Here is a 27,495-nt window from a genome sequence, read left to right as displayed (position 1 = left end):
AGGCGCGAACTACAACTCCCGGCGTGCTCCACAGGGCCGCTGTCTACAACTCCCATTGGACTCCATGGGCAGACGAGCGCGAACTACAACTCCCAGCATGCCCCGCAGAGTTGCTGTTTACTACTCACACGGGTCCCACCGGGGCAGCCGGCCTTAAATTAACTCTTGCAGTCTCTGGGGGCATGCAGGTCTTTAAACATATCCCTGGGATCCTGTAGGCAGTGATGTCCGTATGTGGCTTTTAAGAGCTTGAATTGTGACTAGAGCTGAACTGTACATGTGCTGTAAGTACAAAATACACCTGAGTTCCAAAAAAGTGTAAAATAGCTCACAAACATTTTTATATTGTTTCCATGTTGAAATGATTACTTTTTAAAAATTTATTGGGCTAAATAAGAAGCATTATATACTGCTGGGCCTAATGGTATGTCTTTTCATCCCCTTTGGTACTTAACACAGGGACCTGCTTAAAAGCAGTGCTCAAAAACTGCTAATGAATGAACTACCTCCCCCAACTTCTCCATGCTCTCCACCCAATTTCTATTCACAAGTTATATTTTCTATTGCTAAGTTGTGAAGCACTCTGAGTCTACACTCAATAGAACAAAATGCATTCATTAGTAATGACCGGACACAAGAGAGGAGAGCAACAGTACGTGGAGTACTTCAGCCTGTACTGTCCTCCATTCCTTGGCCCTGGCAGCACCATCCCTTTTTCTTGGCCCATTCTCACCATTTCCTCTGGAAACAATTTTCTACCCCATAGGATTTGGCCACCCTCTTCTCTAATCACTGCAACTGTCCAGTTCCACCTGCCCATCTGTTGCCCATGTGTTCTCTCTGATGCTCAAGGCTAATTTTCTGAAAATGATAAAGTCAAGGAGCCAGGCCACCTTTGTCATCCTTTGGTCCTTCCAGCCACACTCTTCTGTAGAGGGGATGGCATGGGGGGGGGGGGGGGCTGTTTGCAACAGCCCCATACCTAAGATCGGGCATGACCCCAAGGTGAAGAGGGGACTGTGCTCAGAATGACTTGGTGAGGATTTAGGAAAACTTTCTTCCCCTTACCAAACGTCCCTTCAAATCTGCCAAATATATCCTACCAAGTTTTCAGGATGCCTGAAATTCCCAGCATTCCTTCTGATTGGAGGGTTGACCTCTGGTAGGTCCTTGTTTAGGCACAGTGGGTGCTGAGACACACTGGAGATGGAAAGCTTGAGTGCTAGGCCAGGGGAGAGATAGGGAGGGACAGAAAACTGAGGCTAGCAGCATTCAAAACAAATTTGGCCTCCTGGGCAATGTCACCTAAGGCCTGAGCAGAGCCAAGTTCCTACCATCCTGACCCATACAGAGCTTGTTCCACACTTTATCTCTAGTCCTCCTTCTGTATCACTCCATTCACCCAAGAACCTCACCGAGATTCCTCATAAACAGAGAACTTTTAAAAATCTTAAATAACGGTATTTCCCTGGTGATCAGTGACTATAAGTCCATGCTCATAATGCAGGGGGCCCAGGTTCGATCTCTGGCCAGGGAACTAGATCCCACACGCCACAACTAAGAGTTTGTGTGCTGTGACTAAAGATTCTGATTGCTGCAATGAAGATTGAAGACCCTAAGTACCACAACTAAGATCCAGCACAGCCAAGTAAATAAATAATAAAAGAATCTTAAATAATGATCTTAGGTAGGAATGAGGGGAACATAAACAGCCCAAGGTAAGTCAGTACATGCTAATCTTTTATTTGCATATATGATACAGTGATGGTTTCTATATTTTATGAGATGATTTTTAAGAGTAATACATATTTGTCCTGTCACAGGCAAGTTTCACAAATGAAAGCCATGCATTCAACAAACCAGGCACTGTCTGGGCTGGTGAGCACAAGAGAAGAGTTCATGGGAAGCCCATTGGGTGGTGCCTGTTGTTGAGTGGAAGATGTAATGTAAGCAAGTGCAGGAAGAAGAAACAAATGTGGAAAAAAGCTAAAAAGATGATCTCCTAGCCACTTAACCAACCACAAACACTGCCGGGCACTTAGGGAGGTTCTAGACATGCACAATGGGGTCCATGCCCTCAAGGAACCTCCACTCTGGCTGGGGTCACCTGGGGTCATCTGAGGTCTGGGGCTGCACTGGGCTTGAGGCATGTTCCTATTTAGAGATCACCATGGTTTCTCTCTTGCTGATTTTGTCCAAGAGAGGGAGGAGGTGGAAATGCTGTGAGGAGTTTCTTCCCTTGGAGCTGTTATGGGTTTTTAATGCTCCAGGAATGGCAGGAGGTCTGCAGCCCTGGGTCCAGGGCATCTTTTATTTGACTGGATAAGAAGGGACAGGCCCACAGTGGCCCAGCTGAGGTTCAATTGTGGTTTCAGTGGTAGAGGGAGGGGAAAGGAGGAGGTTGTCGTCCATGAAGAGTGTGGTCAGTGAATGTGGAGTGTGGTCACTGGGCTGCAGCTTGCAGGATGCTTCCTTCAGCAGTCCAACCCAGGTTCCCTTTCTGATAGAATGAATGCCCCTCCGTCTTCCATTTCTCTCTCTCTCTCTCTTTCTCTCTCTCTCTCTCTGTGCCTCTTCCCTTGGATTCTCTAGGAGCTAGATTAGGAGAAGACTCTGGATTAAAGATTACCCTAGTCTACTAGAGGGTCCAAAACATCACTAGAAATGCAGAGAGACAAACATGATTGTACTGATGAAGTGCTCCCAGGGATATGGCTGTATGTGTTGAAAGGAATACCTAGAGGAGTATCTTGGGATATGAAGGAATGGGATGGGTTGAGGAGACATGGAGTGAGATTCTCAAAGGCTGTGATACAAGATCCCCAAACCTGCCTTCTAAGAAGAGTGGGCTCAAAACCAGCTCTGGTTTGGCGAAGTAGGTGGGTGATGGAGGCCTCTGCCCTTCTGCTCCCTGGGCTCAGTCCGCCCTCGGAACAGAATTTGAATACAGTTTTAATAACATCAGCTTGAAGGAGTGCGGGATGATGGGCCTGACCAGAAGCTCATAGGCTGAGCTCTGCCCCATAGCTATCTGCCTCCTTTCCTTCTGGTCTTCCTTTCTTCCACGGTGAGTGATGGCCCTGCCAACTGATTGGCAAGTCCACAGGAGTTTTATCCCTTTACAACTGCACCAGCCAGCCCTCCCCAACAGATGCTACAGGCCTAGTTCTAAAAACTAGACCCTCACTATTCCCCAGTCAGGTCAAACTCCTTCAAGACTGGCTGCCCAGAGGCAAAGAGATCACTGAAACTGCAGCAGGAACTTCAGGGGAAAATGCTGTATAAACTCTCCAAGCTCTAGATGAGGGCTATACTGTTGTTAGGTTGCTATGTCATGTCTGACTCTTTGCAACCCCGTGGACTGTAGCCCACCAGGCTCCTCTGTCCATGGGATTTCCCAGGCAAGAATACTGGAGTGGGTAGTCATTTCCTTCCCCATGAGATCTTCCTGACCCAGGGATCAAACCCGTGTCTCCTGCATTGGCAGGCAGATTCAACAAGCATGTGTTGAATGCCTGCTGAGTGCAAAGTCTTGCTCAGGGGACTGTGGAAGTCTCTGGAATTCCCATTTTCAAGGAGTTGGAGTCAAATGTTCTTGACTGGGGTGTATGTCAGAATCACCTAGGGAGCTTTTCCAAACGCCCTACTCCTGAGTGAATCAGGCTTATAGGCTGGGATCAGGTCTGTGGGGTATCGGAAACCTTAGAGGGTGGTTTTCATCTACGTCCTTTGATGTGAAGCTCTGGGTTATAGTAAGAAACAGGCAGTGTACCACTAAATAAAAAGGATGGGCAAGGTAAGCCACTGCCACAGAGAGAGATAAGCAGTGTGCTCTGAGAGTGGAGACTAGCAAAGAAAAGTTAGTACTGATAAAGAAGCAGGCTGGGCAAACAAGGTGGAATGTGTCACAGGGTCCTGGCCACCCCAAAGCACATCAGAAGGCGGACGGCAGCTGTCACTGTTTTCCCACACCCAGTACAGTGACAGGACACCAGGGCCCTGCTTGGCAGGTGCAGGGCCAGGTTCCTGCCATCTGGGAGTTTGCAGTGTGATGGGGCAGGGAGATCAGACATCCACGGGTGCAACTACAAGACGCTGGAAGATGACAAATGCTATTTCAGAGGGGACAAGCAGAGTTCCTGGGCACCACAGAGACTGTTCTCCTAATGTACAGGTCGTGGGTGCCTTCCTCAAGGTGCTGGTGCTTCAGCTAGGGCTGCAGGTTAAGGAGTAGAAGGCCCAGCATGACAGAGGAGACTGGGAGAAGGGTGTCTGGAAAAGGACCAGTGTGGTCTTTTGTGGTTGGATTCTAGGCTTCTTGGGGGTAAAGATTTATGTTGGATCAAAATCAGATGTGAGAGTTGGACCATAAAGAAGACTAAGGGCTGAAGAATTGATGCTTTTGAACTGTGGTTCTGGAGAAGACTCTTGAGAGTCCCTTGGACTGCAAGGAAATCAAACCAGTCCATCCTAAAAGAAATCAACCCTGAATATTCACTGGAAGGACTGATGCTGAAGCTGAAGTTCCAATACTCTGGCCACATGATGCAAAGAGCTGACTCATTGGAAAAAACCCTGATGCTGGGAAAGACTGAGGACAGAAGGAGAAAGGGGTGACAGAGGATGAGATGGTTGGATGGCATCACCGACTCAATGAACCTGAGTTTGAACAAATTCCAAGAGGTAGTGAAGGAGGGGGAAGCCTGGCGTGCTGTAATCCATGGGGCCGCAAAGAGTCGGACACAACTTAGCAACTGAACAACAACAAAAACTAGAAAGAATGGAAAAGTTAGCTGACACCAGATTGAAGGGGCCTTTATTTACATGCAGATAAAGCCTATGGTATTCGGGCTTTATTTGAACATAACGTGAGGGTTTTGAAGTGCCGTGATACCAATGCAGAGGACACTGGAGGGGAAAGAAATGAGCAGCAGGAAGATGCTGAGGATATGAGGCTGTTTGGGGAGGAAGCAACAAGCATGTGAGAGATACTGGGAAGGTAACATCAACAGGACTTGGCCGTGGGCGTAGAGGAAAGGAAACGCAGGGCTCCAAGATAACCCAGCTCGTAGGGAAAGCTGGCAGCATCAACCAGGAGCAGGAGAACACTTTAGGTGGAACGTGATGAATCAGAAACTCAGCTCAATATCCACTTGGAGAGGAGGAGGTGTTGGAGGAATCTTCACCCTGGATGCCTTCAGCAAAGTGAGTGTTTAGTTATCTGGGCCCTCAGAGCTCAACTGTTGGCACCTGGAGGTTAGTATCTGCATCTCATTCATTTTTATAGCTTCCACGTAAATGCCTGCAGAAGGTGGCACTTAACTGCATTCATTCTTTCACTAAAAGATTTACAGCCTAAATATTCAAGTGCCACTTCATGTGCTAGAAACCGGAGCTATGGTACAGAGCACATCTCCGGTCCAGCTGTGGGAATTCAGAATCCAGATTTCACTCTGACTGTGCTTGTTTGCGGGTGTGATCACTTCTATAGACAGTCCCATCTCGAGCCACCACCTCCAACACTGGGGGACAGTCCTACAGTCAGGGAGGGAACACCGTCTCGCCAGCAGCCTAGAGCTGCACAACTGAATTCCAGACCCTCGTCAAGTCCTGAAGGATGCTCCTTTCCCAGAAGCCTTTCATATTTGAGAGTCTCCTGACCTGAGCAAAGATGAGAAATCCATGTCTGAATGAAGGAATAAAGGAGAAAAGAGTTCCTCAGAATCTAAGAAGCATTTTTCTGGATGGCAATGTAAGATTTCCAGGTGGGGAACTTCTCCGCAGAAGAGGGGCCCATAGGACCCCCTGGTGTAACGTACCGCTGTCATCCCCCAGCCGCAGCTGTAGCGTTTCCCCGCCTCATGGCCGCTCCCTCCTTCCTGCCCCACCAAACTCCCCTTCAATAGAAGGAGATGCCCTCGTAGGTGAAGGCACCTGGGGGGTGAGGTGACGGAGGAAGGCTGGGCGCCTGCTGCCGGCAGAGCCAGAAGCGCCGGAGCAGGCTTTTGAGGTGCCTGCGGAACTTGACCCCGACGAAGACATAGAGCACCGGGTTGAAGCAGCAGTGGGAGAAGGCAATGTTGCGGCAGATGAGCAGGGCGTAATCCAGCTGCTGGCTGACCTCGCAGCTCTGAATGACCCCCAGTTTCAACAGTGTCTGCAGGAACAGGATCAGGTTGTAGGGAGCCCAGCTGAGGAAGTACGCCGCCACGATGGTGAAGATGAGCCTCACGGTCCGGTGGCGGCGTTTGGACCGAGAGCGGAACAGGGTCCTGAGGATCTCCACGTAGCAGAACAGGATGACCCCCACGGACAGCAGGAAGATGACGTTGTGCTGGTAGACGGAGGCGAGGAACCACTCGAGTTCTGCATAGTCACAGCCCGAAGGGAACACCTTGTGGGAGATGGCATCGGGGATGGAGGACAGGATGCTGGCCGCCCACACGGCGGCGGTCACCAGCACACGGCGCTGGAGGGTGTGGACGCGCAGGGACGAGATGGGACTCACCACAGACAGGTAGCGATGGATGGTCATGATGGTCAGGAAGGAGATGCTGCTGTAGAGGCTGATGGAGAAGACCATGTTGAGGAGCTTGCACAGAACATCTCCCAGCACCCAGCCCCAGTGGTACCCCGAGATCCACACGGGCAGCAAGCAGGAGAACACCAGGTCTGAGAGGCACAGGTTGAGGATGAAGACGTTGGTAAGGGACTCCAGGCTCTCATACTTCACCAAGACCCACAACACCAGGCTGTTGCCCACCATGCTGAGAAAGAACACCAGGCAGTAGAGGACAGTGGTGCTGACGGTGGCGAAGACGAAGGTCCTCTTCTCACACAGAAAGCTCTGAGGATCATACTCATAAGAGGTGGTGGACTCTGGGATGTCTGAGGGCTCCATCTAGACGCTGAGAGCATCTGAAGTGATAGAGACATGGAGTTCAAAGCCATGTGGTTAGGCTAGAGAGCAACAGGACCCAAGGTACAAAAAGATGTGATCCATGGTCCAGCTACTGGTTGGTGAACTTTATAATGAAATTAGGAACTTTTGAGTAGCACTAAGGTAGACCAGTGTCCCAGGAGGTGTAATAGAAAGACAGTGGAACTGGATATCAAAATTCAGTTCAGTTCAGTCGCTCAGTCGTGTCCAACTCTTTGCGACCCCATGAACTGCAGCATGCCAGGCCTCCCAGTCCATCACCAACTCCTGGAGTCCACCCAAACTCATGTCCATTGAGTTGGTGGTGCCATCTAACCATTTCATCCTCTGTCATCCCCTTCTCCTCCTGCCTTCAATCTTTCCCAACACCAGGGTCTTTTCAAATGAGTCAGCTCTTCACATCAGGTGGCCAAAATATTGGAGAAACACTTGAGATCAAATGTAGGGCCCAATATTGTGTTCTTGGACAAGCTTTTTAACCTTTCTGAACCTTAGGTCCTTATCTACCAAGCAGGGCTAATGATCCCAGAGTCATTCCTTCATTTATTCAGCAAATACCTAGTGAGCATTTACCAATCCTACTTGCCTTCCTGTCTCCTCTCCCTCTGTCCCTCCCTCCCTTCCTTTCTTCCTCTGCCCCTTCCTTTCCTTCCTCACTCCCAGAAAGCATAGAAATCCTGACAGCAGGATTATTTCAGGACACTTGTGGTCTCCTGGAACCAGTCAAAAAAGAGAAGACACAAACAAAACAAACATCTGTTTCATGTAAATCTAATTATGAAAACTAAGATCATGGCATCTGGTCCCATCACTTCATGAGAAATAGATGGGGAGACAGTGGAAACAGTGTCAGACTTTATTTTTTGGGGCTCCAAAATCACTGCAGATGGTGATTGCAGCCATGAAATTAAAAGACACTTACTGCTTGGAAGGAAAGTTATGACAAACCTGGATAGCATATTAAAAAGCAGAGACATTACTTTGCCAACAAAGGTCCGTCTGGTCAAGGCTATGGTTTTTCCACTGGTCATGTATGGATGTGAGAGTTGGACTGTGAAGAAAGCTGAGCATAGAAAAATTGATGCTTTTGAACTGTGGTGTTGGAGAAGACCCTTGAGAGTCCCTTGGACTGCAAGGAGATCCAACCAGTCCATCCTAAAGGAGACCAGTCCTGGGTGTTTATTGGAAGGACTGACACTGAAGCTGAAACTCCAATATTTTGGCCACCTCATGCAAAGAGTTGACTCATTGGAAAAGACCCTGATGCTGGGAGGGATTGGGGGCAGGAGGAGAAGGGGACGACAGAAGATGAGATGGCTGAATGGCATCACTGACTTGATGGACATGAGTTTGAGTAAACTCTGGGAGTTGGTGATGGACAAGGAGGCCTGTCGTGCTGCAATTCATGGGGTCGCAAAGAGTCGGACATGACTGAGTGACTGAACTGAACTGAATTATGTAATAATCTCAAGACTTCAATGAATATTGAGAATCTGGGAGATCAGATCCCCACTAACACACGATCAACTCCCAAAGCAGAAAGCTTCATCATCCAGGAGTTTGGTTTATAGAATATCTTATGAGCAAGTGGAAATAACCTGTGTCCAATAGAAGGTGAGTGGCTAGGAAAACATACAGGCAAGTTGACTCAGTCCTCTGTGTTAGTTAGATTTTAGAAACAGTGAGACTAGAAAGCCAAGGAGACAGAAGAAAGCGGTTGAGGAGCTGGAAGTTTCCCTGAGAGAGGCAGTGGAGGCGGCAGGGCCTCAGAGAGGGCTGGGGGACTTGGATGAAGCAGCTGCCCGGAACAGTATACTGTAAGAGCTCTCGGCACCCGCTCCGTGCCAGGCACTGTGCTGACTCGCAGCACTCATCTGCTCCCTCCATCCTGCAGCGCTCTCTCACAAGATGGGACCATTTCCACTTTACAGAAGAGGAAACCAGCTCAGACTGGTAAAACAACCTTCTCAATGTTACAAAGCCAGGAAACAGCAAGGAAGACCAACATCAGAACCCAGACTCGATGTCCTTGTATTTTGAGGAGAAGAACTGGAGGAATAGTTTCCCATTTTCCAGTTTGGGATAGGAGGACTAATAAGGAAGGGAGGGAGTCTCAAAATTTATCCTATTTTAGGTAGGTAAGTCAATTTGCCTCTTGAAACACCAAAGTGAAGATAACTGAAATTATCAAGATGGTTGTTTTGTTTTGTATTCTTTTAATATATAGCGGGGATACATATAGTTTTGCATGTTTACTGTCCACTTTTGGTTCTTATTCTTAAAGTACTTATGGATTTTATTTATTTTTCTACTTGAGATAATATTGTTTTCCTTCTGGATTTTAAGAGCCCTTTACTTAAACTGGTCAACCCCTTCTGCTTTTAATCATGTCTCATGGTTTTATTTTTTTGACATTTAGAAATTGAGTGCTTACATTTTAAAGAAGAGTTTATCTGACTCAATACAACAGCCCGTAATGATCAGTGACAGACACCAGGCACTATGATAGATGTTGGATTTTAGGGTGTGAACATAACAGTTTCTATCTATAAGAAGTTTACAGTTTCCTGACAAGTTGAAGTGGAGTTATTTTGGGATGGGAGTTTGTTAAGCACACTTCCTGTCATACAAAGCCCAAGTTGGTAATTTGGAAAAAGTTTTAAAAGAGGTACTAAAACATAGAAAAAGCAAGAGAATTCCAGAAAAACATCTACTTCTGCTTTATTGATTATGCCAAATCCTTTGACTGTGTGGATCACTACAAACTGTGGAACATTCTTAAAGAGTTGGGAATATCAGACCACCTTACCTACCTCCTGAGAAATCTGTATGCAGGTCAAGAAGCAACAGTTAGAACTGGACATGGAACAATGGACTGGTTCCAAATTGAGAAATGAGTACGTCAAGGCTGTATATTGTTACCCTGCTTATTTAACTTACATGCAGGGCATATCATGTGAAATGGCTGACTGGATGAAGTTCAAGCTGGAATCAAGATTGCCAGGAGAAATAGAACCTCAGATATGCAGATGACACCACTCTAATGGCAGAAAGTGACGAGGAACTTAAGAGTCTCTTGATGAAGGTCAAAGAGAAGAGGGAAAAAGCTGGTTTAAAATTCCACATTCAAAAAACTAAGATCATGGCACCTGGACCCATCACTTCATGGCAAGTAGAAGGGGGAACAATGAAAAGTGACATTTTATTTTCTTGGCTTCAGAATCACTGCAGATGGTGACTGTAGCCATGAAATTAAAAGATGCTTACTCCTTGGAAGGAAAGTTGACCTAGACAACATATTAAGACAAACCTAGACAGCATATTAAAAAGCAGAGACATTACTTTGTCAACAAAGGTCCATATAGTCAAAGCTATGGTTATTCCAGTAGTCATATACAGATGTGAGAGTTGTATCATAAAGAAAGCTGAGCACTGAAGAATTGATGTTTTTGAACTGCGGTGTTGCAGAAGACTCTTGAGAGTTTCTTGGACTGCAAGGAGATCCAACCAGTCAACCCTAAAGGAAATCAGTCCTGGATATTCATTGGAAGGATTGATGCTGGAGCTGAAACTCCAATACTTTGGTCACCTGATGCGAAGAACAAACTCATTGGCAAAGACTCTGATGCTGGGAAAGATTGGAGGAGAAGGGGACAATAAAGGATGAGATGGTTGGATGGCATCACCAACTTGATGGACATGAGTTTGAGCAAGTTCTGAGAACTGGTGGTAGACAGGGAAGCCTGGAGTACAGCATTCCATGGGGTCGCAAAGAGTTGGACATAACTGAGCAACTGAACTGAACTGAAAACTCTAGTTAGACTGAGAACAAAAAGAGAGAACACAAATTGTCAATAGCAGGTATGAAAGAGTGGTTATTGCTACAGGTCTTACAAACTTTAAAAGAACAACAAAGAAATATGATCAATTTTAACCAATTCAACAAATTATATGAAACAGAAAGACTTCTTTAAAAATTCAACCTACTAGAACTGACATGAAATGATATGACATAATCCTTCCTTTATTACAGAAACTTTTGTCAATTCTAAAAAAACTAAGAAACTATTCTACAAAGAAAACTTCAGAACTAGATTTTTCTAGTGCATTCTGTCAAACATAGAAGGAAGAAATAACACTGATCTTATACAAACTATCTGAAATACAGGATGGAATAGTTCTCAAATTGTTTTATGAGACCAACATAACCTTGATACCAAAACCAGACAAAAATTATAGTAAAAGGAAACTATAGACCAATAGACCAATATTTCTCATGAAAACAGACATAAAAATCCTTAACCAAATATTAGCAAATCAAATTCATCAATATATTTTAACAGGTTAATACATCATGACCTAGTGTTTATCCCAAAAGTATGAAGTTGGTTTAAAATTTGAAACTCAATCAATTTAAGTGACCATAGTAAGATGAAATTATATGATCCTTTTTGACAAATACAGAAGAGCATCTGACAAAACTCAACAACAATTCATGATATAAACTCAGCAAACTAGAAATAAAAGGGATATCAGGCACCTACAAAAAAAAAATCATTCCATGTTTTGTCAGTTATTAATACATTTACTCAAGTTTTCAGAGATGCTCCTGGTCTGGGCCTGGTGGGCCTTGGGCACAGAAAGGAGAATGATGCCAAACCCCAAGCTTCTCAGAGTTGCATCCTAGGGGTTCCCCACTTCAATTCTAACAGAGCAACTTTAGCTTTCTGGTCCACAGTACAATTTGGATTGAGAAATACAGCTCTAAATTATTCAAATACTAATAATATGTAATGCCTTACATAAAGATTTATAAACAAACACCTCCCCTTTCTTTAGTACAAGGAAAAGTAAAGGATTATGTATGACAGTCCTACTCAAAGCATGGTCTACTGACATGCTTTGCAGCATTGCAGATTTTTGGGAAAGCCCAGATTCAGGGAATCAGAGCCTCTGGATGGAGGGCTCAGGAATCTGTATTATTTACCTGGTCTCCAGGTGCTTCTGATACCTACCCAGCGTTGAAGAATTCCAGCTATCGGCTATTAAAAGTAGAGGAAAACATACGTTTGAAATGGTTGTAAAGGAACTCACCTATATCTGCACCTCTGTACACGCGTTTTAAGGCAGAAATGGTGCTTCTCTGTTCCTTATTTTGCGCAAAGAAACTGAGACACCTCAGTAGGCTAGAGGAAGGTGGTGGTGGCATTCGATTGCTAAGTCACGTCCAACTCTTTGTGACCCTATAGACTGCAGCACACCAGGCTTCCCTGTCCTTCACTATCTCTTGGAGTTTGCTCAAACTCATGTCCATTCGAATGGGTGATGCTATTCAACCATCTCAGCATTAGGCTCTTTCCCAGAATCAGAATCTTTTCCAATGAATCTTTTCCTAAGTTGTTGACTGAGCCCCTCAGTTCCACCAAGTACAGATACAAGTAATTCTGGAGTTAGGGATCTTAAAAGATAATGTGTTTTTTAAAGTGGTATTTTAAATTTTATCAAAAATTGTATTTGGGACGTCCCTAGTGGTCCAGTGGTTAAGAACCCACCCGCCAATGCAGGGGACCCAGGTTCAATCCCTGGTCCAAGGAGAAATTCCACATGCCACAGAGCCACTAAGCCCATGTACCACAATCACTGAGCCCGAATCCCGCAACTAATGAGCCGAAGGCACCACAACAACTGAAGCCGTCGCGTACGAGAGCCTGTGCTCTGCAACAAGAGGAGTCGCTGCAATGAGAGGCCTGTGTGCTGCAACGAACAGTCCCCACTTGCCACAACTACAGAAAGCCCGCACTCAGCAACGATGAGTCACTGCAGCCAAAAATAAACAAAAATAGCTAAATGTTTAAAATTAAATTAACGCATAAATATCAGTAATGCATGATTATTATATTTTAGATTGAAATAATTCATGTAACATAAAATTTACCATTTTAAACTGTAGAGTTCAGTGGGTTTTGGCATATTCAGTGTTGTACACCACCGTTACTATCCAATTCAGAACATTTCCATCACCCCCAAGAGAAATTCATGCTTGTTTGCCAGCAGTCAATCTTACTCCCTAATTCCCTCCATCTCTTGGCAACCACTGGTCTACTTTCTGTCTCTATGGTGTGCCTATTCTAGAAATTTCATGTGAGTTGAGTCATATAATATGTGATTCTTTTTGTGTCTGGATACTTTCATTCAGCACAATATTTGCAGGGTTCATCCATGTTGCAGCATGTGTCAGTGCTTCATGCCTCCTTATGGGTGAATATTATTCCATTGTATGGATAAACCACATTTCAACTAGTTGTCAACTGAATGACATTTGGATTGTTTCCACTCTTTAGATGTGATGAAAAAGTCTGATCTGAACATTCATTTGTAAGTTTCTGTATGCATATAATTTTTTTCAGTTCTCTTGGGTATTTACCTAGGAGCAGGATTGTTTGGTGAACAATTGTTTGAGGAACTGATAAATTGTCTTCCACAGAGCTGCTTCAATTTTTTTTTCCCAACAGTAATGTATGAAGGCTCCAATTTTGCAGTCTTTCTCTGCAAAAACATGATCCTATCGTGTACACTGATTTATCCTTTTTTCATTTAACACAACAGCATGAAAGTCTTTCTAAGTCTATCTTATTCTTTCCCATGGCTAGAAAGTGTTCCACTGCATTATTGTGTTAGGCTTTGCTTCTTTTCCTTTCAATGAACATCCACTTTGCACTCAATTTTTAAAATTATCAGAATGCTGCAAGGATTACAATACATATACTTTTAATGTACTGGTATTGAATTTCTGTAGGATGGATTACTAGAAGCGATGCATTTCTGGATCATAGAGAATGTGCATTTTACATTTTGGTAAGTATTGTTAAAGTGCTGCCCTCAATATGCCAGCATATTTGGAAAACTCAGCAGTGGACACAGGACTGGAAAGGTCAGTTTTCCTCCAACCCCAAAGAAAGGCAATGCCAAAGAATGTTCAAACTACCGCACAATTGCACATATCTCACACACTAGCAAAGTAATGCTCAAAATTCTCCAAGCCAGGCTTCAACAATACGTGAACCATGAACTTTCAGATGTTCCAGTTGGATTTAGAAAAGACAGAGGAACCAGAGACCAATTTGCCAACATCCACTGGATCATCGAAAGAGCAAGAGAGTTCCAGAAAAACATCTACTTCTGCTTTATTGACTACACCAAATCCTTTGACTATGTGGATCACAACAAACTGTGGAAAATCCTTATAAGAGATGGGAATACCAGACCACCTTACTTGCCTCTTGAGAAATCTGTATGCAGGTCAGGAAGCAACAATTAGAACCGGACATGGAACAACAGATTGGTTCCAAATTGGGAAAGGAGTACTTCAAGGCTATATATTGTCAGCCTATGCAGAGTACATCACGTGAAATGCCGGGCTAGATGAAGTTTAAGCTGGAATCAAGATTGCCGGGAGAAATAGCAATAATCTCAGATATACAGATGTCACTATATTTATGGCAGAAAGCAAAGAACTAAAGAGCCTCTTCATGAAAGTGAAAGAGGAAGTGTGAAAAAGTTGGCTTAAAGTTCAACATTCAGAAAACTAAGATCATGGCATCTGGTCCTATCACTTCATGGCAAATAGATGGGGAAACAGTGTAAACAATGACAGATTTTATTTTCTTGGGCTCCAAAATCACTGCATATGTTGACTGCAGCCATAAAGTTAAAAGATGCTTACTCCTTGGAAGAAAAGTTATGACCAACCTGGACAGCATATTAAAAAGCAGAGACATTACTTTGCCAACAAAGGCCCACCTAGTCAGAGTCATGGTTTTTCCAGTAGTCATGTATGGATGTGAGAGTTGGACTATAAAGAAAGCTGAGCACTGAAGAATTGATGCTTTTGAACTGTGGTGTTGGAGAAGACTCTTGAGAGTCCCTTGGACTGCAAGGAGATCAAACCAGTCCATCCTAAAGGAAATCAGCCCTGAATATTCATTGGAAGGACTGATGCTGAAGCTGAAACTCCAATACTTTGGCCACCTGATGCAAAGAACTGTCTCATTTGAAAAGATCCTGATGCTGGGAAAGATTGAAGGCCCGAGGAGGGGATGACAGAACATGAGATGGTTGGATGGCATCACTGACTCGATGGACATGAGTTTGAGTAAACTCTGGGAGATGGTGATGGCCAAGGAAGCCTGGCATGCTGCAGTCCATGGAGTCGGAAAGAGTCGGACACAACTGAGCGACTGAAGTGAACTGAAGTATTGCCAAAATACCATTTATGACCTCTAAAATGGTTGTATTTATTTACATTTCCACAATAGTGTAGTCAAAATCAGGTGTTACTAACTTTAAAAAGTTTGGTCAGTCTGAAAGGATACTTGTAATGTTACTAATTTAAAAAAATTTGTCAGTCTGAAAGGATATTTGTAATATTATGTTGTTTTGATTCAAATTTTGTTGTTTTGAGTTAGGAATTTTCTCTACAAATTTACTCTCCCAGTTGTGTGTCTGTGTGTGTGTATGTATATGCATGTCTGTATTAATAACTGCTCTTTGCCAAGGCAGGTAGTTACTGAAAGGACTCATACGGCAAGTGTTTAACAAATGTCTGTTCCCTAAATATGAAGACACAATTTGAAAGTATCATTTCACTTTTCCTCACATTTGCTTTCATTATGAAAGAATTTCATGCTCCAGCCTTAAACAGAAAGTTCTAAAACACTGGTTGGGCTGGACACAGATGTAATTGAGTTTCGGCCTCATACAGACTCAACATACAGAAGGGGAAGTTCAGTTCTGGGTGAAGCACAAAGTAGATAGAGGTCTGGTTATCACAGTTAAGGTCTGGATCCCTCTGTGGGGAAGTGGGATTCAGGGCAGAGATCAGCATCAGAGGTCTCTGGCATCAGCATCAGAATGCAGCTCTTCGTGGGAATGAACTGCTCTTAATAAGAGAACTGCTGACTCTAGATCCCCAGGGTCTCATGACCTAATTGGACCAAATCCAGGGAGAGGGATAGTTGTTTCGGTCTCAGCCCCATGCACATGAGAACAGGCAGAGGCACATGAAAGGTCTTGCAGTTTTAGGAGCCCTTAGAGAGAGCATCCTGGCTTCACTGGGATTCATAGGGCCCAGGAGGGAGGAGGCCAACAGCACCCAGAAGCCCCCCCACCTCTCTGCTGGAACATCTAGCCTGTGGCTGAGGTGGTTCCAATGAGGACACTGGCACTAGCATTTGATCTGGGCCGCGGAATGATGGAGCTAGCTCACCACCCTGCCTTTTATCTTTAGGAATAAAAATAAACTGGCTGCTGTCACGTTGGTGGCTTGAAATCAACCATGGTGGAAATATTGACACCTTGGAATCTCGTCAGTCAGTGAGTTCAGTCGCTCAGTCATGTCTGAGTCTTTGTGGCCCCATGAACTGCAGCACTCCAGACCTCCCTGTCTATCACCAACTCCTGGAGTTTACCCAAACTCATGTCCATTGAGTAGGTGATGCCATCCAACCATCTCATGTTCTGTCGTCCCCTTCTCCTCGGGCCTTCAATCTTTCCCAGCATCAGGGTCTTTTCAAATGAGACAGTTCTTTGCATCAGGTGGCCAAAGTATTGGAGTTTCAGCTTCAGTATCAGTCCTTCCAATGAATATTCAGGTCTGATTTCCTTTAAGATGGACTGGTTTGATCTCCTTGCAGTCCAAGGGACTCTCAAGAGTCTTCTCCAACACCACAGTTCAAAAGCATCAATTCTTCAGTGCTCAGCTTTCTTTATAGTCCAACTCTCACATCCATACATGACTACTGGAAAAACCATAGCTTTGACTAGAAGGACCTTTGTTGGCAAAGTAGTATCTCTGGTTTTTAATATGCTGTCTAGGTCCAAGGAGTAAGCGCCTTTTAATTTCATGGATGCAGTCGCCACCTGCAGTGATTTTGGAGCCCCCCAAAATAAAGTCTCTCACTGTTTCCATTGTTTCCCCATCTATTTGCCATGAAGTGATGGAACCAGATGCCATGATCCTAGTTTTCTGAATGTTGAGCTTTAAGCCAACTTTTTCACTCTCCTTTTTCACTTTCATGAAGAGGCTCTTTAGTTCTTTGCTTTCTGCCATAAAGGTGGTGTCATCTGCATATCTGAGGTTATTGATATTTCTCTCAGCAATCTTGATTCCACCTTGTGCTTCATCCAGCCTGGCATTTCATATAATGTACTCTGAATATAAGTTAAAAAAGGAGGGTGACAATATACAGCCTTGATGTACTCCTTCCCCTATTTGGAATCAGTCTGTTCCATGTCCAGTCCTAACTTGCTTCCTGACCTGCATACAGATTTCTCAAGAGGCAGGTCAGGTGGTCTGGTATTCCCATCTCTTTAAGGATTTTCCACAGTTTGTTGTGATCCACACAGTCAAAGGATTTGAAGCAGTCAATAAAGCAGAAATAGATGTTTTTCTGGAATGCTCTTGCTTTTTCAATGATCCAACGGATGTTGGCAAATCGATCTCTGGTTCCCCTGCCTTTTCTAAATCAAGCTTGAACATTTGGAAGTTCACAGTTCACATATTGTTGAAGCCTGGCTTGGAGAGTTTTGAGCATTACTTTACTAGTGTGTGAGATAAGTGAAATTGTGCAGTAGTCTGAGCATTCTTTGGCATTACCTTTCTTTGGGACTGGAATGAAAACTGACCTTTTCCAGTCCTGTGGCCACTGCTGAGTTTTCTGAATTTGCTGGCATATTATGTGCAGCACTTTCACAGCATCATCTTTTAGGATTTGAAACAGCTCAACTGGAATTCCATCACTTCCACTAGCTTTGTTCGTGTGATGCTTCCTAAGGCCCACTTGATTTCATATTCCAGAATATCTGGCTCTAGGTGAGTGATCACACCATCATGGTTATCTGGGTCATTAAGATCTTTTTCATATAGTTCTTCTGTGTATTCTTGTCACTTCTTAATAGCTTCTGCTTCTGTTAGGTCCATACCATTTTTGTCCTTTATTGTGCCCATCTTTCTTGCATGAAATGTTCCCTTGGTATCTCTAATTTTCTTGAAGAGATCTCTAGTCGTTCCCATTCTATTGTTTTCCTCTATTTCTTTGCATTGATCACTAAGGAAGGCTTTCTTATCTCTCCTTGCTGTTCTTTGGAACTCTGCATTCAAATGAGTATATCTTTCCTTTTTCCCATTGTCTTTTGCTTCTTTTCTTTTCACAGCTATTTGTAAGGCCTCCTCAGACAACGATTTTGCCTTTTTGCATTTCTTTTTCATGGGGATGGTCGTGGTCCCTGCCTCCTGTACAAAGTCATGAGCCTCCATGCATAGTTCTTCAGGCACTCTATCAGATCTAATCCCTTGAATCTATTTGTCACTTCCACTGTATAACCATATGGTATTTGATTTAGGTCATACCTGATTGGTCTAGTGGTTTTCCCCACTTTCTTCAATGTAAGTCTGAATTTGGCAATAAGGAGCTCATGATTTGAGCCACAGTCAGCTCCCAGTCTTGCTTTTGCTCACTGTAGAGAGTTTCTCAATCTTTGGCTGCAAAGAGTATAATCAATCTGATTTTGGTATTGATCATCTGGTGATGTCCATGTGTAGAGTCTTCTCTTGTGTTGTTGGGAAAGTGTATTTGCTATGACCAGTGCATTCTCTTGGCAAAACTCTATTATCCTTTGCCCTGCTTCATTCTGTACTCCAAGGCCAAATCTGCCTGTTACTCCAGGTATTTCTTGACTTCCTACTTTTGCATTCCAGTCCCCTATAATGAAAAGGACATCTTTTTTGGGTGTTAGTTCTAGAAGGTCTTGTAGGTCTTCATAGAACCATTCAACTTCAGCTTCTTCAGCATTACTGGTCGGGGCATAGAGTTGGATTACTGTGATACTGAATAGTTTTCCTTGGAAACGAACAGATATCATTCTGTCATTTTTGAGACTGCATTCAAGTACTGCTTTTTGGACTGTTTTATTGACTATGATGGCTACTTCATTTCTTCTAAGGGATTCTTGCCCACAGTAGTAGGTATAACAGCCTCCTGAGTTAAATTCACCCGTTCCAGTCCATTTTAGTTCACTGATTCATAAAATGTCAACATTTACTCTTGCCAGTTCCTGCTTAACCACTTCCAATTTGCCTTGATTCACGGACCTAACATTCCAGGTTCCTATGCAATATTGCTCTTTACAGCATCGGACTTTGCTTCCATCACCAGTCACATCCACAACTGGGTGTTGTTTTTGCCTTGGCTCCATCTCTTCATTCCTTCTGGAGTTATTTCTCCACTGATCTCCAGTAGCATATTATGCACCTACTGACTGGGGGAGTTCATCTTTCAGTGTCATATCTTTCTGCCTTTTCATACTGTTCATGAGGTTCTCAAGGCAAGAATACTGAAGTGGTTTGCCTTTCCCATCTCCAGTGGACCACGTTTTGTTAGAACTCTCCACCGTGACCTGTCCGTCTTGGGAGGCCCTACATGGTATGAGTTAGACAAGTTCATTGAGTTCATTGAGTTAGACAAGGCTGTGGTCCATGTGATCAGATTGGTTGGTTTTCTGTGATTGTGGTTTTCAGTCTATCTGCCCTCTGATGGAAAAGGATAAGAGGCCTATGGAAGCTTCCTGAGGGGAGAGACTGACTGAGGGGGAACTGGAAAATGGAATCTGGAAGTCAATGCAAATCAGGGCTTTACCTTCTGAAGAGCTGGTTATTATAATTTACCAGCCCACCACTGGACAGAAGGTTATCATTTTCCTAGAATTGCTCCTGAGATAATGTGCCAAGTTCCTATTCTTGCTGGTGTAGTGGTATCATTCAGGATTCCAGGAAGGGACAGATGGTCCTTTCAAGAGGGTGACTGAGAGTAATGCAAGGAATGGACTTTCACAAAGGCATGGATAGGGTGTGGGATGCAGGCAGAGATGGGGAGGTGCCCCTGGACCAGTGAGGGCAGGTAGTGGCTATTGAGCCCAGGCCTGGGGAAGAGAAAGCCAGTGGAGGACCTGGTGAGATGGGCTCTTGGAGAAGGGCGTGGCCGGGAAGGATGGATGTAAGGCACTCAGTTAAGAGTCTTAGGTGGCCTGACCCTGGCCAGCTTGTGGGATGCATGCTTCCCTTGTCCACTGTACTTGGTGGCCACACAAGTTACATCCTCTCCCCTCCCCCCAGTTCATTCCTCCTCCTCCTTGGCTTAGATTTCACCCTCTTGAACAGGTAAGACTCTCCTGACTGTGTTCTTTTGCACCTTGTCATTCTTCGCAGCAGTTCTCTGCTTATGCTCACTGTGCTTATTGTTTTTAATCTAATAATGATTCATCTAACAATTAAAATACCAGCAGCGCACATTTACTGGCACTTCCCACATGCCAGGCACTGGGTTATGGCTGTGTTCGAGCGGGCAGGCACCAGGTCTCTGTCTTGTTCACTGCTCTGTCTCTCCAGCACTCAGGACACAGCCTGGAACACATGTGAGCTAGACAAACATGTGGAGTAAACATCCCCTCAGTAAGCGTAGCAAGTGTTTCCTAGCTCTTCTGTAGTAGGGAGATTAAATATGGCTGCAAACGTTTTTCCATTCTTTCCACTGAGAGGCAGAATCTAACTCCATTCTTCTTGAATGTGGGCTGGTCTTGGTGACTTGCTTGATGGAAAGAATTTGGAGAACGTGAGATTCTGGGACTTCTAGGTCATAAGAAGCCAAGCAGCCTTCAGCCGGGTCCCTAACATTCTCACTGATAGCCCCGAACCACCATTTATGAAGTCCAGCTCCATGAGGCCACCACACCGGTGAGGCTGTGTGTGGGGTGGCTGATCTTTCCCAGTCCAGCTCTCTAGCCTCCTCTACTGGGGCCAGACCTGGCAGGGAAGCTTGGAGCCATCCATCTGCCAGCTCAGTGGCATTAAGGGACCCCCACTGATGCCACTTGAAAAAGAATTACCCAGCTAAGTGCTGCTCAAGCTTCTGAGTCACAATTTATGAGACACAATAAAATGGCTCTTACTTTAGACCTCTGTATTGGAGGGTGCCTCATTACAGAGCAAGAGTCAGAACTTGTAATATTGGTTTCGGGGAAATCCCTACATCGATTTTCCATTCCACCTTCGCCCATCCCACACTCTGTGCCCCCTGACGACTATCACCATCCGGAGTCTTACTAACTCCCCAGCACCTAACCTCTGATGTGGCTTTAACAGAGGTGCCTACTTGATTGAGCTTCCATTTGAACATGGCTGGGAAATCCCCTGAGAGCAGGTCTGGCTGTTTAGTAGGTAGTGAAGAGAGCTGAGTTGTTCTGGGTCAAGGGCCAAATTTTCCCGCTGACCCCTTCAACCTTTGTGATGGTGAAATCACCAACTCCCGGGGAGAGGCCCTTTCCTTAGAGGTCTGCTCTACTCACCCACAGGCCTGGTTGGACGGTTTTCACATTGAGAGTTGGGGAAATCAGCCACAGGCTGGGGCTGCCCTGCTTTCACTGAGGACTTGCTCCCTGGCCGGGCCTGTCGCAGGTACAGTAAACTCCGCTGGCATCATCAGGCCTCGTTGTCAAGGAGCTTCTGTGGGTCCCATGGCTGCAGTTAGAGGACTGAACCCGAGGGTGTGCTCAGAGGGTGTGGTTCTGGATGCAGCCGTTTGGACATGTCTGACAGCACCACAGACTCGAGAGACATTTGAGGAGCTGGAGGCCTCTTGACCTTCTCCAGGGCCTCTGGAAGGGGCTGCGTGGGGATGTCCCTGGGGCTCTGCCAGCCCATCCTGAGCCACAAGGGCTCCCTCTTCTCACTTGCTTCACTGCTCCTCAAGCACATGGGTGGGGGGGTGAGGTGGGGACCCTTTTCCTGCAGAAGCAGCCAGGGTCTGGAGAAGGCTGAGGACAGGAGGCGTCTGTGATGCAGTGAGACAGGCACATCAGGGCTGGACCTCACGGAGCCTCAGACCCTCTGTGATGCTCCTGGCCACTGTCATTTTTGCACCATGTGGGGTTCATGAGGACAGGGGATCCCCAGGTCCTGCCTACCGACCTACAGAAACAAGGACTTCGGGTGAGGCCTGGGCCTCTACATTCGTGACAAGTCTGGGTGTTCATAAGGAAGCCAGGCAGTGTACAGATTAATACCACAGACTCTAGAGTTAGGCTGCAGGGGTTCAAAGGTGGACTCCAGGATTCAGTGCCCATTTAATAATTCTGGCGCCTCAGTTTCCAACATGAATTGCAGATAATTACAACCTCAGTGGCTTATTAAGAGGATCAAACACAGCAGATGAGTTAGGTATGAGGACAAGCCCCAGTGAGTGTGCTGTAACTGTGAGCTCCAGCTCCCCAGAGAGTGGCAAGAGACGAAATGCAGAGAGCTGTACCTTCAGTACAGGGTCAGAGCTCAATAAATGTTGGCTGAATGGAGGACAAGAGCAGGACACAGCGAGTCACACCACTGGCACAACCGTGCCATGAACATTTATTTTCATAGCAGCCTCTGGCATTGTTCTAGGGGCTGGTGGCTCACAAAGGAATAAATCATTCTCTGCCCTTCAGATGCTCACAGAGGTAGAAACGGGTGGTAGAAGGCAATGTGTTAAGTGCGATGTGAGGGAAAGGCTCTGGGCATGCCAGGCTTGGAGAGGTGAGGAAGGCTTCCTAGAGGAGGTGATATCAAAGGTGGATCTGAAGGATGAGTAGGAGTTATGCAGGGAAAGGCAGCTGAATGCCAGGTGTAGGGGAACACTTATGCAATAGGGTACATTCTGAGCCTCCCAATGATTCACACTGAGAGAGAGGTGTGGTGGAAGTGATAGACTGCCCGGGGTTGAGGCTGGAAAGATGAATAGCATCAGAGTCCTGGGTTGACTGGGGTTGACTGCAGGTCTGACTAGCTCATCTCATGCACTGCACATCCTCGTCATGAAGGCTGCCTTGTGTGTCACTGAATAACACGTCCCCTACTTCAGTGTCTAGAGTGTAAAAAGTCACCGAGGTCGAAATCCCTGCCCAGCCACTTTCAAGTAGACGAGTGTCAAATATTAATAATTTGGAGTCCATGTTTCAAAACCACCACATGGAGATTTGGGGACAAGTTCCTGTAGGAGAGTACATGGGCTAAGTCTTGAAAGGCAGGAGTGAAGAGAGAGAGCAGAGGGGAAGGATGTGCTGTTCGGGGACCAGCAAGTGTAAACAAAGGGGATGGGAGGTCTCCAGGCTGGGTCAGAGGACTCTACTTAAGGCCCGAGAGGGGAAGATATGTGCTGAGGGGGCAGTGGGAGATGAGCAGGAGCCAGAGACCAAGGCCCTCGGGTGCTAAGTTCAGAAGTCTAGAATTCATCCTGAATGGAGAACTAGCAAAGGGTTTTAAGCAGAGGAGTAAGTGGAGTAAGTAAGCAGTGGATTCACTAGGATGGTCTTGGCTGTAAGTGACAAAACACAAGACCAAAGAGGTGTAAGTGGTGGAAGCTGTCAATTTCCCATAGGGAGGTAATGCTAGGGTTGGTGCAGTAATCTGGCAACATCATCAAAAACCATGGCCCCTTCTACCTCAGGTACTAGCCTCAATGCCTCTGTAATATCATTCCTCATGCCTGCAGGATACCCGCTATGGTATCAAGTATCACAGCTTTGTGCAGCACTGAGGGCAGGAAATAAGGAAACATGTCTAAACAAGCAGCTTTTTACTGGGGGCAATTTTGTGATGTCTGGGGGCCATTTTTGCTCATCACAGCTTGGGGAAGCTACTGACATCTAGCAGGTAGAGGCCAGGGATGCTGACAAACAGAACAAACTCCTACAAAAGAAAATTAACAAGATAGCTATTGTGTCGAGGTTGAAAAACCCTGGTCTAAACTGACTCAGTGCGCTTAGTTTATATGGGGCGGTGGATCTGCCTTCCCCACTGGACCTTTGGAACTAACAGCCTGCTCAAAGATTCAGTTTCACAGTTTAGCTGCTGAGGGACCTGAGACACTGCCAGATATATCAGTGTATTATAAAGCTACAACCATGTAAATTTTTAGATAGATTGAAATGTAAGAAATGAAAATTAAAACAACCTGCAGGACAGAAATAGTTATCAGATGGGGAATGAACATACTTATATATATTACATATAAATACAAATACAATATACATATAGTTTTCACTACATGTCATTTGAGAGGGGCATTATTATTGCTCAGACATTGAAATGGTTTGCAGGACACAGCTCTCTCTATCCTTAATCTTTAGTTCCTGGAATTTCCATTCCATTGTTGTAGTCAGTATAATGTCTTCTTTCCTTTCGATTTTCCGAAGCAGAATTTGTTGGACTGGCCTTGTTGTGATGGGGGCAGTGGTGGTGGGGAGGGGCGAAGAGACTGACTAAAAAGGCAGGTGCTGCCAACATAAAAGAAATTCAGCTTGTGTACAGGCAACCCAGAACCTGAAATACCTCTATTTCCGCTAGAGGTTTCTGGTTTGACCTAATTTTTTCAGAGATATGATGCTGATTTGGTGCTTTTTTTTTTCTTCCTAAACAGCTTCCTTTTCCTGGTTTTTTTTTTTTTGTTGTTGTTGTTGTTGTTGTTTTATCATGGTCCCTGCCATTAGCTTTGTTTTTTGAAAATGAGAATTTGAGCTCCACTGATTAGGTGTGGGTATATGTATGCCATGGGCATGTGTGTGTGCTTGCATATGTGTGATTGTCTGCCCCTGTGTGTATATGGTGGGGTGGTTCATATAGATTTCCATATCAACACAACTTAGCGGACAAAGTTCTGGGCTCCCTCAATGATAAAGATGGGTCTCCTTTCAACCCATCCTCACTATGTGATCAACAGTTGAAGATAATATAATTAAAAATAGTAAACCCACATACTGTGCCTAGAAATCTTCAACAAGTGAATTACCAGAAAATAAAGAGCACCCTTTTCAATAATCCAAGGATCAAAGAGGACTCAAGAGGAATTAAAAAAAAAGATGAATGGGATAAAAATGAACACACAACATCAAATTTTGTGGGACACAGTTAAAAGCAGCACCGAGAGGGAAATTTTTAGCATTAAATGTTTACATTAGGAAAGAGAAAATATCTCACATAAATAATCTAAGAACTTAAGAACCTAGAGAAAGAGACGCAAAATAAACTCAAGTAGAAGGATAGAAAAAATGAAGAGAACTGATAAAACGGCAAACATACAACCAACAGAGAGACGAAACAAAAAAAGTAAGTTCTTGAAAAGATCAATAAAAGTGATATGCCTCTAGAAAGACGAACAAATGAGAGACGCGCTGAGGCAGCGGACGGCCGGAAGCGGACTAGCTGCGCTCACCCGCGCGGAGAGCCGAGGGCTCAAGATGGCGGCGCCCCGGCGGCCCCGGGGGGCGGTGAGCTGTGCATACCTGGCCGCCCAGCCACGCCGTGTTCTTGCGGCTCCGAGGGGGACGGAAAAATCAGAGCTCCGCTGAAACTGAGAAGCCGGCTTCATCATTGCCTTCGTCGCCGCCGCTGCCTCCTCGGTTGTTGACGAGAAACCTGGGCTTGGGCCTGGCGGAGAGCTCTCTCTGTGGGACGCAGAAGACAGCTCCTTCTTAGTCGCGCGCCTTCGGGGCCCCAGCGGCGCCAGTGAGAAGCCCTCCCTCTCCCAGTACCACAGACGGCTTTGCATAAATCCACCCGTTTGAAATCTATCAAGCCTTGTTAAGCCTAGCACAACATCATGTAGCACTTACAGGAATAAAAGGACTCATGATATTAGGATTACCTAAAAGATGGGGAAAGAGTTCTGAGTTGGAAGGTGGAAAATCAGCAGTGAATTGTAGCACGACTCCCGTCGCTGAGAGATTTTTCACCAGGTCAGCCTCTCCGACGCCGAAGCACGCTGCCTGGTATCCGAGAGAGTGGCTAGATCCCCACGTGGCGCCGTTAACGTCAGACAACGTAGTAAGAATTTATCCTTTGCGTGACCCCAGACACCGACTACGGCCATCCGACCTTCAGAAGCAGAAGGGGAAAGCCTCATACTCAACAAAGGAAGGGCCTACACCGCTTCTCTGGGAGAGACGGCACTTGCATTTGACTTTGGGCCACTGTCAGCAGTCCCGAAGCACATAGTTGGATAAAAAGGCAAAGAAGAAGCAGCGGCTTCCTCCCTGTACATCTTATGTGAGAATGAGGAGACTTTCCTTACCCATGTTAGTCTGTCGCACAGCCCTGGGGCTGTGGGTAAGCTATTGGGCCCGTTGCCCATGCATCCTGCTAATGAAGAGAACTATGGCTACGGTGCTTGTGCTGGGCTCTGCTTACCATGTGTCGCCAACAACCTGGTGATTACTACTGCGTCAGGAATGTTTCATCTCTGCGTTGTGCTGGAGGGGTAAGAAGAAGATGACCAAACCTCAGAAAAGTCCTGGGATTCCAGGGCTGACCTCATTCCGTCACTGTATGCATTTGAGTGTGTTGAGTTGGAACTTGCTCTGAAACTGGCATCCGCAGAGGGTGAGCCCTTTGATTCTGACTTTTCTTGTCCAGTCAAACTTCACAGAGATCCCAAGTGTCCCTCAAGATACCACTGTACTCATGAAGCTGGTGTACATAGTGTTGGGCTACCTTGGATTCATAAACTTCACAAGTTTCTTGGATCAGATGAAGAAGACAGGGACAGTTTACAGGAACTGGCTGCAGAACAGAAGTGCTTTGTAGAACACATTCTTTGTAGGAAGCCACTGCCATGCAGTCAGCCAGCTCCTTTTCGCGGATTCTGGATCATCCCTGACATCCTGGGGCCAACAATGATCTGCATCACCAGTACCTATGAATACCTCATCAGGCCTTTACTAAGCACAGTCCATCCAGCGTCTCCTCCCCGGCTTTGTACCCGAGAGAATGTTGAAGTAGCAGAGTCTCCCCTCCGTACATATTCTGGTTGAAACCCCGGATTCCTTTGAAAAGCATATTAGAAGCATTTTGCAACATAGTGTTGCAAATCCAGCATTTTTTAAATCATCTGAAAAAGATACAGCTCTTCCTCCCAAAGAATGTCTTTAGCTCATCAGCAGAGCCACTCAGAATGTAATACTACATTCTTAAACAGGACCTGGCAAAGGAGGAGATTCAGTGGAGGGTCAAATTGTTATGTGACCAAAAAAGAAACAATTAAAAGATCTCAATTATTGTCTAGAGGAGAAGAAAAGTCTACGGGAATTGGATGAGCACTTAGCTGACAAATACGAGGATGCCAAGGAAAAACAAGAAGACATCATGAACAGGATGAAAAAAGTACTTCACAGTTTTCAGTCTCAGCTCTCACTTCTCTCTAACAGTGAGAGAGACATGAAGAAAGAATTATAGCTGATACCTGATCAACTTCAACATTTGGGCAATGCCATCAAATGGGTTACTATGAAAAAAGACTATCAACCACAAAAGATGGAAAAGGTACTGAGTCCTCAAAAGCCCACCATTACTCTCAGAGCCTACCAGCGAAAATGCATTCAGTCCATCCTGAAGGAGAAGGGTGAGCACATAAGAGAAATGGTGAAGCAAATTAATGACATCCGAAATCATGTAAACTTCTGAACCACCAAGAACTGAC

General features: G+C 45.2%; 1 protein-coding gene and 1 pseudogene across 2 annotated transcripts; one reads left to right on the top strand and one right to left on the bottom strand.

Annotated features, from left to right (window-relative positions):
• Positions 1–5,899: 5,899 nt before the first annotated feature.
• XCR1 (X-C motif chemokine receptor 1) lies at positions 5,900–25,444 on the bottom strand. 2 transcript variants are annotated; one of them, XM_065935405.1, is made up of 2 exons: positions 25,304–25,444; positions 5,900–6,918 (listed from the first exon to the last, which is right to left on the bottom strand). In XM_065935405.1, exon 2 carries the CDS (start codon positions 6,899–6,901, stop codon positions 5,900–5,902), a length of 1,002 nt encoding a protein of 333 aa, XP_065791477.1. In that variant the 5' UTR covers positions 6,902–6,918; positions 25,304–25,444. The 2 variants fall into 2 exon arrangements, with proteins under 2 accessions (XP_065791477.1, XP_065791478.1); XM_065935406.1 differs by lacking the exon at positions 25,304–25,444 and adding an exon at positions 11,928–11,965.
• Positions 21,667–27,495, top strand: LOC136167490 (nuclear pore complex protein Nup88 pseudogene; annotated as a pseudogene).

Source organism: Muntiacus reevesi, chromosome 4 (assembly GCF_963930625.1).
Source record: "Muntiacus reevesi chromosome 4, mMunRee1.1, whole genome shotgun sequence".
NCBI classification, from domain to species: Eukaryota; Metazoa; Chordata; class Mammalia; order Artiodactyla; family Cervidae; genus Muntiacus; species Muntiacus reevesi.
Note: the sequence above shows the minus strand (reverse complement) of the source record. Positions and strands in the feature narration are given on the sequence as shown.

Bases quoted from the DNA above. Each gene is read 5' to 3' on its own strand.
- XCR1 (XM_065935405.1), bottom strand. From the start codon at position 6,901: ATGGAGCCCTCAGACATCCCAGAGTCCACCACCTCTTATGAGTATGAT.